This window comes from Trifolium pratense, linkage group LG5 (assembly GCF_020283565.1).
Source record: "Trifolium pratense cultivar HEN17-A07 linkage group LG5, ARS_RC_1.1, whole genome shotgun sequence".
NCBI classification, from domain to species: Eukaryota; Viridiplantae; Streptophyta; class Magnoliopsida; order Fabales; family Fabaceae; genus Trifolium; species Trifolium pratense.
Genome location: NC_060063.1, coordinates 914,555 through 929,030, shown reverse-complemented (window position 1 = coordinate 929,030; position 14,476 = coordinate 914,555). Strand labels below are relative to the sequence as shown.

Below are 14,476 nucleotides of genomic sequence, written 5' to 3'. Positions count from 1 at the left end.
TCATCTTTTGTGCAAAGGGATGGTAGAGAAATAAGGGATAATAACTACTACTATAGTTAGAAACTAAAGTTAGAAAATATGTAAATTTTCATTCTCATTTATTTATGGCAATCAATTTCATGCATTAACCTCTCATCCACTCATTCATAAAACAAACTCAACAAATTTCTTCTTAGCATCAAAACCAACCAAACCATTTTACATGCAAACAAAAAGTCATTGTAACATAACATTTTAGAAAGAAAAAAAAAATTGTGACATAATTCTTTAGTACTACCTTAGATTGAAGGAGGGTTATAATTTTCTTACCCTTCTTTTATGTTCTTTCTTTAATTGATCAAATACTAATTTCAACAAGAAGAAAGAACACAACAAAAATTGCTTTTAAGTTTTAAGGCCAAATTTCAATAGTCAAATTTTTTAGTCCTTTGTTTTTTTAATATAAAAAAACAAAGGTAGAAAAAAAAAAGAAGGTTCTAATTTACAATGGTTAGGGCTTTTCGTCACCAAATCAGCATGCAAAAATCAAGGTCTTTTCATTTTAGGAGAATGTTTGAGATTCCTGGAAAACATATCCAGGGTTTATTTGATAGGGATCATGATGATGAAGATGATGATGATCATAGTGATGATAAAGTTTACTCAACAAGCTTGGAAACTCAGCCCATAGGAATTGCTTTCAATGATGATCATGTTCAAGAAGCACCTAAAATGCCTCCTAAGCCACCAACTGGTATTTTTTTTTTCCTCTCTCTCTAGTCTCTACACTAAGTCAAAAGATTGTACTCCTCAGTCATATATATAATGACTGAGTTAGTTGACTGGTTCACATATGTCAATGCATAACTTTGATGATTATCTTTAATTGTATGATAGTAAAAATAAAAGTTGATATTTTGAAAATACTCATCGAGACGAATCCAATGGCATCTTATATGCTAATGTTAATTTTTATTTATTAGTAGAAAAATATGGTCAAACCAAAATATATGAATAGTGTGCAACAGTCAACTGGATCACTCAATTTGGGACGGAGAGAGTAGCTAAAGTAATTTAAAAGTCATGAACTAAGATCATGAGCTTCTGCCTAAGTGTTTTTTTTTTTTTTTTTTTTGTATTAACCTCCAATTATAAGGGGAAGTTTCCTAAGCGACAAAAAAACATAATTGCTCATAGATTTTTTGTCAAACGAAGGTAAGTAAAATCTGACAAAAAGTCTATGAGCAATTATGTTTTTTTGTCGCTTAGAAAACTTCGAATAATTACATATAATAATTTACCTTAAAGTTAGAATTTAAAGACAAAAAACTTTAAATATTATATATATAATAAAACTGAATTCGGAAACACCCCTATGTAGCTTTTGTGGTGCATCAACTACTCTTTTAAAATCAGTTTAAGAAATGACTTGATTGATGCCTCGACTAGCCACCTCCTTCATTGTTTCCATCAATGTCATAACTTCCCCTTCAATAATAGAGCACCTTCCTTGAATCCATGATATTCCCGCCATGATGAATTGACCCGTATGGTCCCGTACAAAGTGTCCTGCACTAGTTTTTCCAACCTCAATGTGTTATTTATTTTAGTTCTTATGAAAGCTCATATTAGAGGGACTGCAATAAAATATTCTGTATCTTCTAAGATAACAAATTTTATAGTGGTTTAAACAAAAAAAATAAGGACTAAATGTAAAATAATGTTATATTTACAAGGACTAAAATAAAAAATTTATTTTACAGAAACTAAAGTGCAAAAAGGGTACATTTGAAACTACAAAACATATTTAATTTTTTTTCTTCTCAATTTTGCTAGTTTATGAAAGAGATAATAGAAGTTGCTGAAAATTTTCCTTTTCAATGCTTTTATTCAGAATTTGAAATGATGAAGGAAAAATTTGCTAAGCTGCTACTAGGAGAAGACATGTCAGGTGCAGGGAATGGTGTTTCTTCAGCATTGGCTTTGTCAAATGCCATAACAAATCTGGCTGGTAAATACTTTTTTCCAAATTTGTTGGATGATTAAAAACATTTGACTTTACCGGTCGTTAGCTAGTCAAGTGGTGATTGGCGCCGCACTTGGTAGGGATGACCACGGTTCGATCTCATACAATTGCGATCGGAAGGGGGCTGAAACCACTTGATGCCAGAACTAACCCCCAAATCATATTAGACGGTCTAATGGACCGGATACGGATGGTAAAAATAAAAAAAAAGTTTGACTTTAGTCGTAACTACGTCTAAAAGTCAAACATATGACTGATTATGATTTTTCAGTGTGTGACTAGATGATATATATGAATTCTATGAATGAAATTTTCATTAATCTATTATTTTTTCATGATTCAATGTAGCATCTGTTTTTGGAGAACAATCAAAGTTAGAGCCAATGTCTCAAGAAAGGAAGGCTAGATGGAGAAGAGAAATTGATTGGCTTCTATCTGTGACTGATCACATTGTTGAATTTGCTCCATCACAACAAATAGCTAAGGATGGATCAACCATGGAGGTAAAAAATCATCTTGAAAATAATTTCATTGATAAAGTCTCTTAACAAAATATTTCAGAATTAGAGTAAACTAATGATCTTTCTAAAAAAAAATTTAGAAACTAGAAAATATGGTGTATGTTAGTAGTTGTATTTATTTATACTTTTTAGAGATAGTTTTGACACTACTAGTATATCATTGTAACGGTTGAAAGAGCTTTATCTACTATGAATATCATGGATCAGACTCCTCTGTAGTAAGGGATTCTTCGTATCTGACTTATCTATAGCCAGGGATTCTCTGTATTCACGCAGTCTGAACATCAATTGTAGTTCGATCAAGATTGGACAATCTAGACTCAAGCTCGGTATTTTAAATAATTCAAATTGATGTTCTGACTACGTGAATGTGGGACCTCCGGACTGTAGAGAATCTAAACATTATCAAGAAAAAACTAATAGAGAAAAATTATGATAGCGATACAAATTTGTATGCATAAGTATTTCTCGTACGACGTCAAATTTCTAGATATCGTTGGAGGTATTTTTGTGTTCCAAAATAACATATTATTTATGACATTATGTAGATCATGACGACTCGACAAAGAATCGATCTGCTCATGAACATTCCCGCTTTGCGCAAGCTTGACTTAATGCTCATTGTAAGTAAAACTACATTTTGGTTCTGTTTGGATAAACAGCTTAATTAAACGCTTATAGCATAAACACTTCATAAAGTGTTTATGCCAATAGATAAGCGCTTATAGCATAATCAACAACATTGGACTAACTTGATGACAATGTAATTATAGGACATTTTGGACGACTTTAAAGATCAAAATGAATTCTGGTATGTATCTAAAGCTCAGGAAGAAGCTGAAGGTAACGTTGTGACTCAAAGAAAGAGTGAAAAATGGTGGCTACCAGTTGTTAAAGTTCCTCCAGCAGGATTATCAGATGCAGCTTTGAAATGGATACTGTTTCAGATGGACAATGCTCACCAAGTACTTAAAGCAACCATGGCAATTAATGCCCAAGTACTATCAGAGATGGAGATACCTGATAACTACATTGAATCTCTCCCTAAGGTATTAATATAATTAAAGTCCCGTTTGAATTGACTTATTTAAGTTTATCTACTGATATAAACACTTTCGAGACTATTTGAGATTGCTTATGATATGTCCATAAACTATTTTCAGCTTATTCTCATAAGCTCTTCAGGATAGTTTATGAAAAAAATCTTATCGTCTATATAAAAACAGATTGACTTTATTTTATCTCGTGTTATAGAAATAGTTTATCCAAAATTTGTTGTGCATGGCTCTTATTTATGATAGGTGGACAAGCCGTGTAGTAATTTATATTCGTGATGTAACCTTATTCCAAAATAATAAGAAAAAGGTTAAATTGTATTTTTGGTTCCCTAAGTTTCACAAACTTGCGATTTTGGCATGTTAACTTTCAAAATAGCAATTTTGGCCCCCAAACTTTCACCAATTTGCGATTTTGGCCCCCTAACCAAGTCAACGCATATGTGGCAAATGACTCGCATGTCACGTCAGCATGTCTTGCCATGAGGACAATGACGCACATGCCACGTCAGCGTATGCTCTCGACAATAATAAGAAAAACCTAGCCGCTCTGCTCAAGACAATGTAGGCACACTGCTGAATCTCGTTAAATTTGTGTCTTGTCGATTGTTTGCGTTTACACCGATTACTTTAGATTTTGGTTGATGTTTATAACAAAAGAAGTAATCTAATAAGCTTGTTTATTTCATCAGAATGGTAGAGAAAGCCTCGGTGAATCGATCTATAAGTGCATTACGGTGGAATACTTTGATCCGGGACAGTTCCTCTCGTCAATGGATGTGTCCACAGAACACAAAGTGCTTGACCTCAAGAATAGGATTGAAGCTTCCATAGTGATATGGAAAAGGAAGATGAACAAAGATGGAAAATCTTCATGGAGTTCAGCAATAAGCATGGAGAAGAGGGAAGTCTTTGAAGAGAGAGCAGAGACAATAATGCTCATGATCAAACAACAGTTTCCAGGACTTCCACAGTCTTCACTTGACATCAGCAAAATCCAATTCAACAGGGTAATAATAACAAACAACATTATAACTAATTTTTCATGTTACATATCTTCAAATATTGTTTTTAGCCTCGATTTTTTTGTTCAGCTCACTTTTATATGAATATAGTCAAACACAAATCATTTTATGTTTCCATGTTACGTATCTTCGCAAGTTATTTTTAGCCTCTAACTTGTTAATCAACTCACTTTTATGTGAATGTATCCAAACACTGATAACTTTACATTTCCATGTTACATATCTTCAAATGTTATTTCTAGACTCACAAGTTATAGAAAACCTAATAGTCGGAGACGTAGACACGATTGCATTTGTGATCAAATATTTTCCGTTCTTTGTTATCATATCTATTTTCTTTTGAATCAATGTTATTGTTCTAACATTTACTAATGAAATTTGATTGCTTCTACAATGATCACAGGATGTAGGACAAGCCATTCTAGAGAGCTATTCAAGAGTAATAGAAAGCTTGGCTTACACGATAATATCAAGGATTGAGGATGTTTTATATGTAGACTCAATGATAAAGAATCCATCATTGGCAATAGCCGGCCGGAGATTCTCATTGGATTCTTTGCAAGCTGCTGAACAAACATCTCCAAAGTCCGAGGATGGTGGACGAAGCGTGAATTCTTCAGGAACACCACCATCAATGACTCTCTCAGATTTCATGGGATGGGGTGATGATGGTGTACGAAGCATGAAAAGGACTAATTCAACAGGTGACTTAGATGACTTGAAAGAAAAAGATGAAAAATCTCCAAAGAAACATTACTACTTGGAAAAGCTCGAGTATTTGAATGCTATAAGAACTCCTATCGGGCGACATTGATCTCTATATCGAAAAATCGGATGGTTTGAATTTAAATGCAGATTATAAAAAGTTTCAATGTAGATGTAAGCATAAAGATTGAGACTTTGGTTATGCAGTTAGTAGAAACTTATTTTTTTGGCATTAGCACTCTGGTTCCTAGGAGAAGGGGGTGCTGGTAATTCAGAGTTCGGCCGCGAGGTTAGAAAGTCCTGACCAAGAATTGTTCCCAGCAGGAATCGAATACGGGTTCTGCCGAACGATCCGTCCTAGGGGAGCTCATTAACCACTTGAGCCCAATGTCTTGGTTAAACTCTGGTGTAGTTTTCTTCTTAGCATAACCATCTTGTACATACATTATGTAAGTCAGATTCTTAGGTTGTTGTATAATTTCTGTACTTGTTGTAAATTCTTTTATTTCTTCACTTCTTCAGAAATAGTGGAAGATTCATATAGTCCTTCTGCTAGCATCACTGTTGAAATGTTCAAAAGGCTTTTGAATTTATTAAAAAATGCTTTGAAATGTGTTATTTTTTATATATTAGATTCCTATTGTGCTGGCTTGTTTTTGTTTTGTTCAATAGTTTTAAGTTCAATGAGTATGAACAATCTGTAAACCTAAGCCTGAATAATCGAAAGGTACTGCAGTCACTCTGCAGTCAGAGACGTAGGCACAATTGGCTGAACTCAGTTATCGAATCTCGTGTGTTCTATGTTTGTGTTTTCGTATCTGTTTACAAAAACAAGAACTATACATTCAAAGTGCTTCCAAATACAAATATTTTATTAATCATATTTGATTCTTGAATCATGCAATTAACACTAAACTGTCAAATGGAAAGGATAAGCCCTAACACTATAAATGCTTAAGACTAGATATGTAACATGGAAGCAATTAAGATATATCTCTCTAGTTTTTCAATGTGCTCGTTTAGAGCGCCTAATGAGCCATAAGACATCGCTTCCATGCAAGGATCTTCTATGACGCGGCGCAGACTTTGGAGTAGCCTAAAAAAACAATTAAGCCATTACAGTTACAAATCCATGAATAGGAGAGAAACCAAATTCATTATGCAACATGAATCAGGAAAGAAAAACTCACTTGGAAATGAAATGTAGGATTTGAAACTTTTGCTAACACTGACAAACCGTCGCGAACAGGCATCACTAGTATAGTTAAGGATTGAAGAAAAAACTATGTTAGAGATGCCACATGGAGAAGAACATAACATTATAGTATTTTGATAAGAACATGAAATGTTACCAAATGCTAAATTCTTGTGCTTGCTAACAGTAGCAGTGGCTGGCTTCAAATTCTTAGATGTAAATGGATTCTGAGTGTACATATAAAGTGGCAAATCCTCTTGTGTATGTTTATCTTCTTTTTTTGAAGGAACTTCACTTTTAGAATCACTGCATTGGATAATAATTTAATAAAAGTTGTAGTTAATGATGTTTAAAATTTTGATTATGTACGTTCAGTGGATGATTAATGAAACACGTACGACATCTTGTTATGTTCATTAACCATCCGCTGAACCTAATCAATCACATATTTATTAAACCGTTTTAAGTGTTAATCATCCCAATTGTTGTCGAAATTTATTGCCAAATTTGTGTGAGAGGTACCTTAATTTTTCACTTCTTGATCTCTCAAGAATAGGAGCTGGTCATAAAAAACAATTAAGAAAAATGAGATAAATGAAAATTTAAAAACAGCAATGGATTAAAACAATGGTGTATTAATCATAAGAATATTACGTGATGATAAATATCTGGTATGGAATCTTGGCAATTTCTCCTTCCATTGCATATTTGAGAGGGCAACTTTATCAGCATATTGTTCACATGACAAAAGTTTCTGTCAAAAAACATCATCTTATATCAGCTTTGCATATTTTTATGGTAGAGGTGAGAATATGTCAGATCGATCACTAGAGGTCTACAGTCTAATCTACGCAGGTTTACGACCTTTTCTAAAATAGACAGTATGAGGACTAGTTTAGAATTCTATTCAGCTAAAAATGTCAGACTATCGACCACCTAAAAGTCTTTTACGGATATAGGTAATTTATTAAATTTTGTATTTTGTATTAAATCATAAATTTATTAACATTTTATATATATAATTTAAACATACTGTCATATAGTGAAGTAGGTTATTAGTCTATTTACAAAACCATACCACTTACCATGTGATGAGTGGTGTAGACTTTTTTGAAAGAAATAGTGAATTAGGTTTTTAACGAACTTTCGAGCTTTGTCACGTTTTTAAAAATATCAGGTCAGATCAGACTTTCAAAATTAACTTATAACAGATAATTAGTTAGACTCGGAGTCGGACCTAACATTTTTAAAGTAGAAGGAACACAAATATTTCAAAGTCTAGCATAACCTATATATCCACCTCTACTAAAAAGTTAATTTAAAAAGAAAGATAAATTAACCAGAAAAACAAAGATAATATTATTTCAAATTAGTGAGGTACTAATGATATAACATATAGTTGTGTTGTGCAAATAAGTGCATTTGTGCAAGTAAAAGCACTAACTTGTTTGAGGCATTGAATTCTTATTTCAGCATCAGAAAATGCATTTGTGTGAGAAATAAGTCCTTCAAGATTAGAGGATACATTTCCAAGATGATCAACCACAGTGACCATTGCCCTACATATGTATTCTTTTGTATTTTCCATCACACTGCAACATAAGATGTACAAATTTTAATTACTGTCAACAAAAAAAAATGTACAAATTTTAATGTCACGGGCCAACATGTCCAAATAACAAACAAACAAATTTAATCACTTTTACACTAAAGTTAGAAAGAGCAATAAATAAAAAAATTGGTAAAAAGGACACAAGCTATAAACCTTTTAGTAGCATGATTTGGTTTCCAAGAAAATTATGTGAGATTCTATAATCACAACTATGATCATCAAGTTTGAACAATATATAAAACTTGTTCATATTAGTTTTAGTTTATAGACAAAATTAGATCACCAGCAGAAACTCACGCAGACAACCGCGAGTTCTCAAGATTCAAATTTAAATGAAGGTGTCTAACCTAACAAAATTAATATTTTTTAATTGAATTTGGTCTTACAGATATTTCTCTCAATCAATCGTTGAATTAATGTAATAATCAAGAGAAAAACTTTGTTAATCATTTAATTAACTCAAGATGATTTAGATTAATTGATTTTTGGGCCAACATGTCCAAATAACATACAAACAAACTTAATCACTTTTACACTAAAGTTAGAAAGAGCAATAAATTAAAAAGTTGGTAAAAAGGACACAAAAGCTAAACCTTTTTTAGTTTAGCATGATTTGTTTTCCAAGAAAATTATGTGAGATTCTATAATCACAACAATGATTAATATGGATTACATGAGTCATAGAGTTTTTAGCCGTATGATTAAGATCGGACGGTCTAAAAACAAAACATTTAAATTTCATTCAATAATCTAAAAAATATTGTCTTTAAAACAGGACTGTCTGATCTTAATCAATCATTAAAATCTAACTGCACGACTGCACAATCATATTGACTGCACCCGATCCAGATTCCAACTATGATCATCAAGTTTGAACAATATATAAAACTTATTCATATTAGTTTTGGTTTATAGACAAAACTAGGATCACACTTGTAAAAACACACAGACATTTTTCAGTTGAATTTGGTCTTACAGATATTTCTCTCAATCAATCTTGAATTAATGTAATAATCAAGAGAAAAACTTTGTTAATCATTTAATTAACTCAAGATGATTTAGATTAATTGATTTTTGGGTTATGCCAATGCACCAATAGTGACCTGACCTTATTGGTGAGTGGTCCCTACTACACAAAATGTACAATTATAGACCCAAAACAAGAATTGAGAAATGAGCTTTCAAGTCCAAATATGTCCTGACATGGCTCTGAACCTTTCAAGATATCTAAGAAAATAACCAAAAAATATAAAAAATAAATGAAAATCAAGGAAAACAAAAGAACATGTTAGCTAAATTCAGCTAATTAACAACTAAATTTGAAGCTAAAAGCTGAAAATAACATTCACATTTTTCTGATATAAAATAACAGTAATCCTTAGAGTTGGGTATTGGGCCTAACTCATCCTTACAAAACCGGCTTGTAAGGTGAGGATTGCCTCTAGTATATGAACACTTAATCAGGCCATCTTTCAACCGATGTGGGACTCTTAACACCCCCTCCTCACGCCCAGCACTATTGGGCTTGGTGCGTGGATATAAACGGTAGGTGGCCCGATAGCGGAAACCTGATAACAGGTGGTCCAACTGATCGTGGAGAGGCTCTGATACCATCTTAGAGTTGGGTATTGGGTCTAACTCATCCTTACAAACCGGCTTGTAAGGTGAGGATTGCCTCTAGTATATGAACACTTAATCAACCGATGTGAGACTGTTAACTGTAATAACTATCTAAGATGATTATATGGTAAGTTTACAAAACTTACTCTCTCTTCTTTTCACTTTCCACAAATGTTGTTTCACAGTAATCAGCAGCATAATGAAGCTGAGACCTCAATTCTTTAAGCTCCTACAAAAACCATAACCAAAAGATTAAAACTTCACAACAACAACAAAAATGTATAAAATACTATAAAGTTTAGAAAATTTCATAAAAAAGATAACCAAAAGATGAAAAATTCACACAGAAAAAAAAATGATATAAACCTGAAGAGACTTAAGAAAGTGCATGTTTTCTTCAACTTCTGGCTCAGCTTCTGATTTTTCAAAGGAAAATGACTTAAAACTTACATCCATGTTACTGATTAAGAGGAAAAAATCAACAAAAGTTGAAGTTATGAAAACAAAAAACAACAATGCTTTTAAAAGCAACAAAGATAAGAAGAGTTCACAAAAGGGATTATGTCACACTTGTGTTTGTGACATTATGAAACAAACAAAACTCAATTAAGAGACAATTCAAAACATGTTGGAAAATGACAAATAACACAGTTTTTCAGTCCCGTGACATTTTGTTCTTCCAATTTTTTGATATTTTTTTTATAGTATGGTAGTGACTGACACATATAACAGGTCAAAAACTAGTACTATATAATTGTTATTTAGAACTGTTGAGTGAGATTAACATCTGAAATTCTTTTGATAAAGACAAGATTTATTGTGTTGCATTTACTCTAAATACTATTTCAATTACCTCATTTTTTAAATGACATTTAAATAAGGTAGAGTAGTTAGGTATGGATTGGAATTTGAAGATCTTACTTATAGTTCACTAAATTTTATAATGAATTATATTAGTATTATTTTTTTGTATATTAACTCTTTTGTTTTCATGAGAAATGACTCCTAGTAATCACGAGGTCGTCGAAAAAGTTAGTAAAGTCTGATTAATGTTTTGTTCAATTATGATTCGAATTTAGGTACTATTGAATTATTCATCCTTAATTGAAATTTATTAATAACTTCTTTTTTGTGTGTGTTTACACTGAACAGTGTGTTAACCATCCAATTTTCAGATGAAGAGACTCTATCAATTTGAAGGTCTGTTGAAAGATAAATAAAACTAGACCCTTATCCGTGGGATGTACGAGTGTGATGCGTTGTTTTATATTATAATTGGAGAAATTGAAACAATAAATATTATTAAAATAATAAAATAGAGAATCAGAGATTCAAACTCCAATCATAGCATGGTTGAAGTGTTTTCGCTTAATTAGTCCACAAATAAAAATATCAAATTTATAATTAATTAGAGCATCTAGTTTTATAAATCTATAAATAGGGGATTTGATGAACTCCTCAATAGTCATTCTTTGTGTTTGCATTAAATCATCGGCCAAAGGAACAACAACGGAATCGGTAATCTGACTCACACCTTGAATTATTTGGAAGTTAGTATAGAAGATCACTTAATTGACAAAAAAATTAAAATTAAAATGACACATTTAAATGATACATGGATATAATAGATAATTATGTCGGTTTAGAATTACCATAGGAATGCTAATTTGAATTACTCCTCACAAAAGATCTGCAGATTCGTAAAAGAGGATGAATCATATGAACAGAGAAATGACACAAATTAATGCGAAGTATTTAGTTTTGAAAAAAATCCATGGGTGTAATCATCACAAAAATACCAAAACCACTAAAATAAAGAGATTAAAACAAAAATTATGAAGAAGAATGATGGTCACCCATCATCTGCAAAAAGGAAATATTACAAAACAATGGTAACAAATAATCACATAATTTGGACAAATGGAGAGAAGCATAAAAGTTGCATAAATGAAGTAATATATATATATATATATATATATATATATATATATATATATATATATATATATATATATATATATATATATATATATATATGGGTAACGGATAGACACATTTAAGGGAAAAAACTTGAAAAGAGCATATGAAAAGATAATGCATATAAATGGTGCAATATGAAAAGGAAAATGAAACTGATACATAAATATTGATTGGTAGGCATTGGAAGAGGAGCAAGAATTAAATTAACTACTAAATTGAGTTTTAGAGAGAAATATGAAGTGATGTGGCATGATAGAGTGGTTGAATTAGATGTATTGGATGACATGGCTAATTGAAAAAAAAAAATTGATTGATATAAGTGGATTAGGATTTAGATAAGCATTAGGATAACTATCTAGAAATTATATATATATATATATATATAGCCAATAATTATTCTCCAATAATAGAACACAAATTTTTCTGAATGATTTGTCCTTAAAATTAATAGAAGTTCATTACTTTATTGAGTTCAACTACTTAATTAAATTAATTAATCACTTTAGCACAAATGCTTCATTATATTAGTATATATGTGGGATTTGCAAGTTTTTTTGTATCTGGTTGACTTCTTCCGCGTCAGTGTTGCCTGTTTGGAGGCGGACTGCAAGCTGAGACTTATCTGCTTAAGTTTTCATTCTACCATTGCCACGTCAATTTTTGGCTCGTGGAGCTGCATTTTTTATTCTGATGGGTCGATCACTTTTTATTCGAGATCGAGAGTTAGAGTCTATTGGCATCTTTAAGGGTCGGGTTGTTGGTCTCTTTGGTGGTATGGATTGAGGATCCTTCTAAGAATGAGATTAGAAGTGAACATTTTCTAGATGGTGTCTGTTTTTAGCTTTCTTCATTGGTGTTCCGCTTATATACAGCGCCTTGTTTTGTAGTTCCGCTTTTTCCGGCCTCTATTCATCTTATGCAGAGATTGGTTTATTAATAATTGTTCTGGACTGGGCCAAGGGCTGGCCCAATCCCTTCTGCCCGACATTTGGGGCACAGCCCACTAAGGGGAGACCTCCCCGACACGTCAGCCAATGACGTGCCCTGCTCGACATAATGGGTAAGCAGCACGTTAAATACGTGCTCGTATCCATTCCATTGTAGCTTAACAGCTAAGCAGCACGTTTAGCACGTGCTCCTCTATCCAGCCACAGCTGTCACGGAGCCTATCCCTTACCCGCGAATAGAGGAACGGCTCCAACCAAGATAGAGGCAAATAACGGCCTTCCCCTACGATACGGGGACTATCTTGGCAGTTGAGTCTATTGGGCCGGTTATCCCGGCCCAATAGACCAACCTTTGGCCCAGCGCTGGGGGCACTATATAAGCTCTCCTAGACAGGAGAGCCAGGTATTCTGAATCATTCTGCATTCTACTTTCTCTCTCTTCTCTTGTATCTCTCTTGTTCTCTTTGCTGACTTAGGCATCGGAGCACCTGCAGGTACAAACCCCCTTTTGGTGTGGAAGCTTGCTCAACGGACCGGCCTCAACCTTTCTGATCATCAGGTTGGATCAGTGGCGCCGTCTGTGGGAACTGAGTTCCTCCCCTTCTTTAGTCTTTCATAAAGAAACAAAGATCAAAACTGATTCTCTCAACAACTTTCACCATGGCTAGTTCATCACAGCAACTCAACACCAATACCGGCGACGAGAACGTGCTCAACGTTCCACCCTCTCCGCCGCCGCAGCATAATACCGTCCTATCACCGGTGCGTGACGATACCACCGGAACACGCGGTCCAGAAACCGACTCCCGCGACGGACGGGAAACCTCACTCTCTTCCGATGAAGAAGACGTCGAGAACCTAACCGATCGTCGGATGGGCAAACGCCCGCAATTGAAACAAGAAACTCCGGCAAACAACGCTGGACAGCCCGCCATCTTGGCCAATTCCGAGATCACGACCTTGATCGCTGCTCTAAAACAAACAACGGAGGCCATGCAGGCTCAAGGCCGTCGACTAGACGAACAGAGCGAAAGAATCGCCACGCTGGAAAGAGGCCGGCGCCGTAAAAAGACCAACTCTCCCCCGCGGAGACACCAGGCTACTCCTTCCCCTCCCCGTCCGGCGGCCGTCAAACATCGACGCCCCGACCTAGAGAGGGTCGAAGTTACTCCTCGGAAGAGGGATCGCACTCCTCCACATCGCGAGGGCAGGCTCTCCCCGGGCAAGAAAGGGAAACACGAAGCTCCACGCCGCCATTCACCTCAAGGGTTGGCAAACATGGCCAAGCATGGCGCGTCAGGCAGCTATCGTCCTCGCAAATCTCGCAGTCCAACGCCCATGCCCGGCGATTATTCTCCCCGGTCTTCCGAGGACCATTCTCCTAACGGAAGTGACGAGGGTGATCCCCGATGCCCCCTGTCCGCAGACATTCTGAGGAAGCGTGTTCCAAAGGGCTTCGAGAGACCTCCTACGCTCCCCGCGTACGATGGTTTGACCGACCCCGACGATCACATAGCTAATGTCAACGCTAACCTGGATTTCAGGAATATTAGCGGTGCCATCAGGTGCAGACTTTTTCCGACCACGCTGAGGAAGGGAGCGATGGCATGGTACCAAAGCCTGCCCCCTCAATCTATCTACTCGTGGAAGCACCTTACAGACCAGTTCTGTAGACACTTCACTGCTTCCCGCAAGCACCCGAAAACTGTGCACGCCTTGGAGGCTATATACCAAGCCGAGGAAGAAACTCTCCGCAATTTCGTCGAGAGGTTCAATAAAGAGGCTGTGCAGGTCGAAACAACCGACGACAT

At 34.8% G+C, this 14,476-nt stretch overlaps 2 protein-coding genes across 2 annotated transcripts; one reads left to right on the top strand and one right to left on the bottom strand.

Moving 5' to 3' along the window:
• Nucleotides 1–486: 486 nt before the first annotated feature.
• On the top strand, nt 487–5,420 carry LOC123884820 (rho guanine nucleotide exchange factor 8). The gene is made up of 7 exons (XM_045934035.1): nt 487–733; nt 1,874–1,990; nt 2,354–2,508; nt 3,075–3,149; nt 3,300–3,575; nt 4,274–4,591; nt 5,010–5,420. The coding sequence occupies exons 1-7, from the start codon at nt 487–489 to the stop codon at nt 5,418–5,420; spliced, it is 1,599 nt and encodes a 532-aa protein (XP_045789991.1).
• A 745-nt stretch (nt 5,421–6,165) lies between these two features.
• Nucleotides 6,166–10,461, bottom strand: LOC123884761 (probable protein ABIL5). Its single transcript, XM_045933959.1, has 8 exons — nt 10,105–10,461; nt 9,885–9,967; nt 7,951–8,098; nt 7,161–7,260; nt 7,029–7,065; nt 6,664–6,812; nt 6,502–6,566; nt 6,166–6,407 (listed from the first exon to the last, which is right to left on the bottom strand). The coding sequence occupies exons 1-8, from the start codon at nt 10,192–10,194 to the stop codon at nt 6,318–6,320; spliced, it is 762 nt and encodes a 253-aa protein (XP_045789915.1). The 5' UTR covers nt 10,195–10,461; the 3' UTR covers nt 6,166–6,317.
• Nucleotides 10,462–14,476: the final 4,015 nt, after the last annotated feature.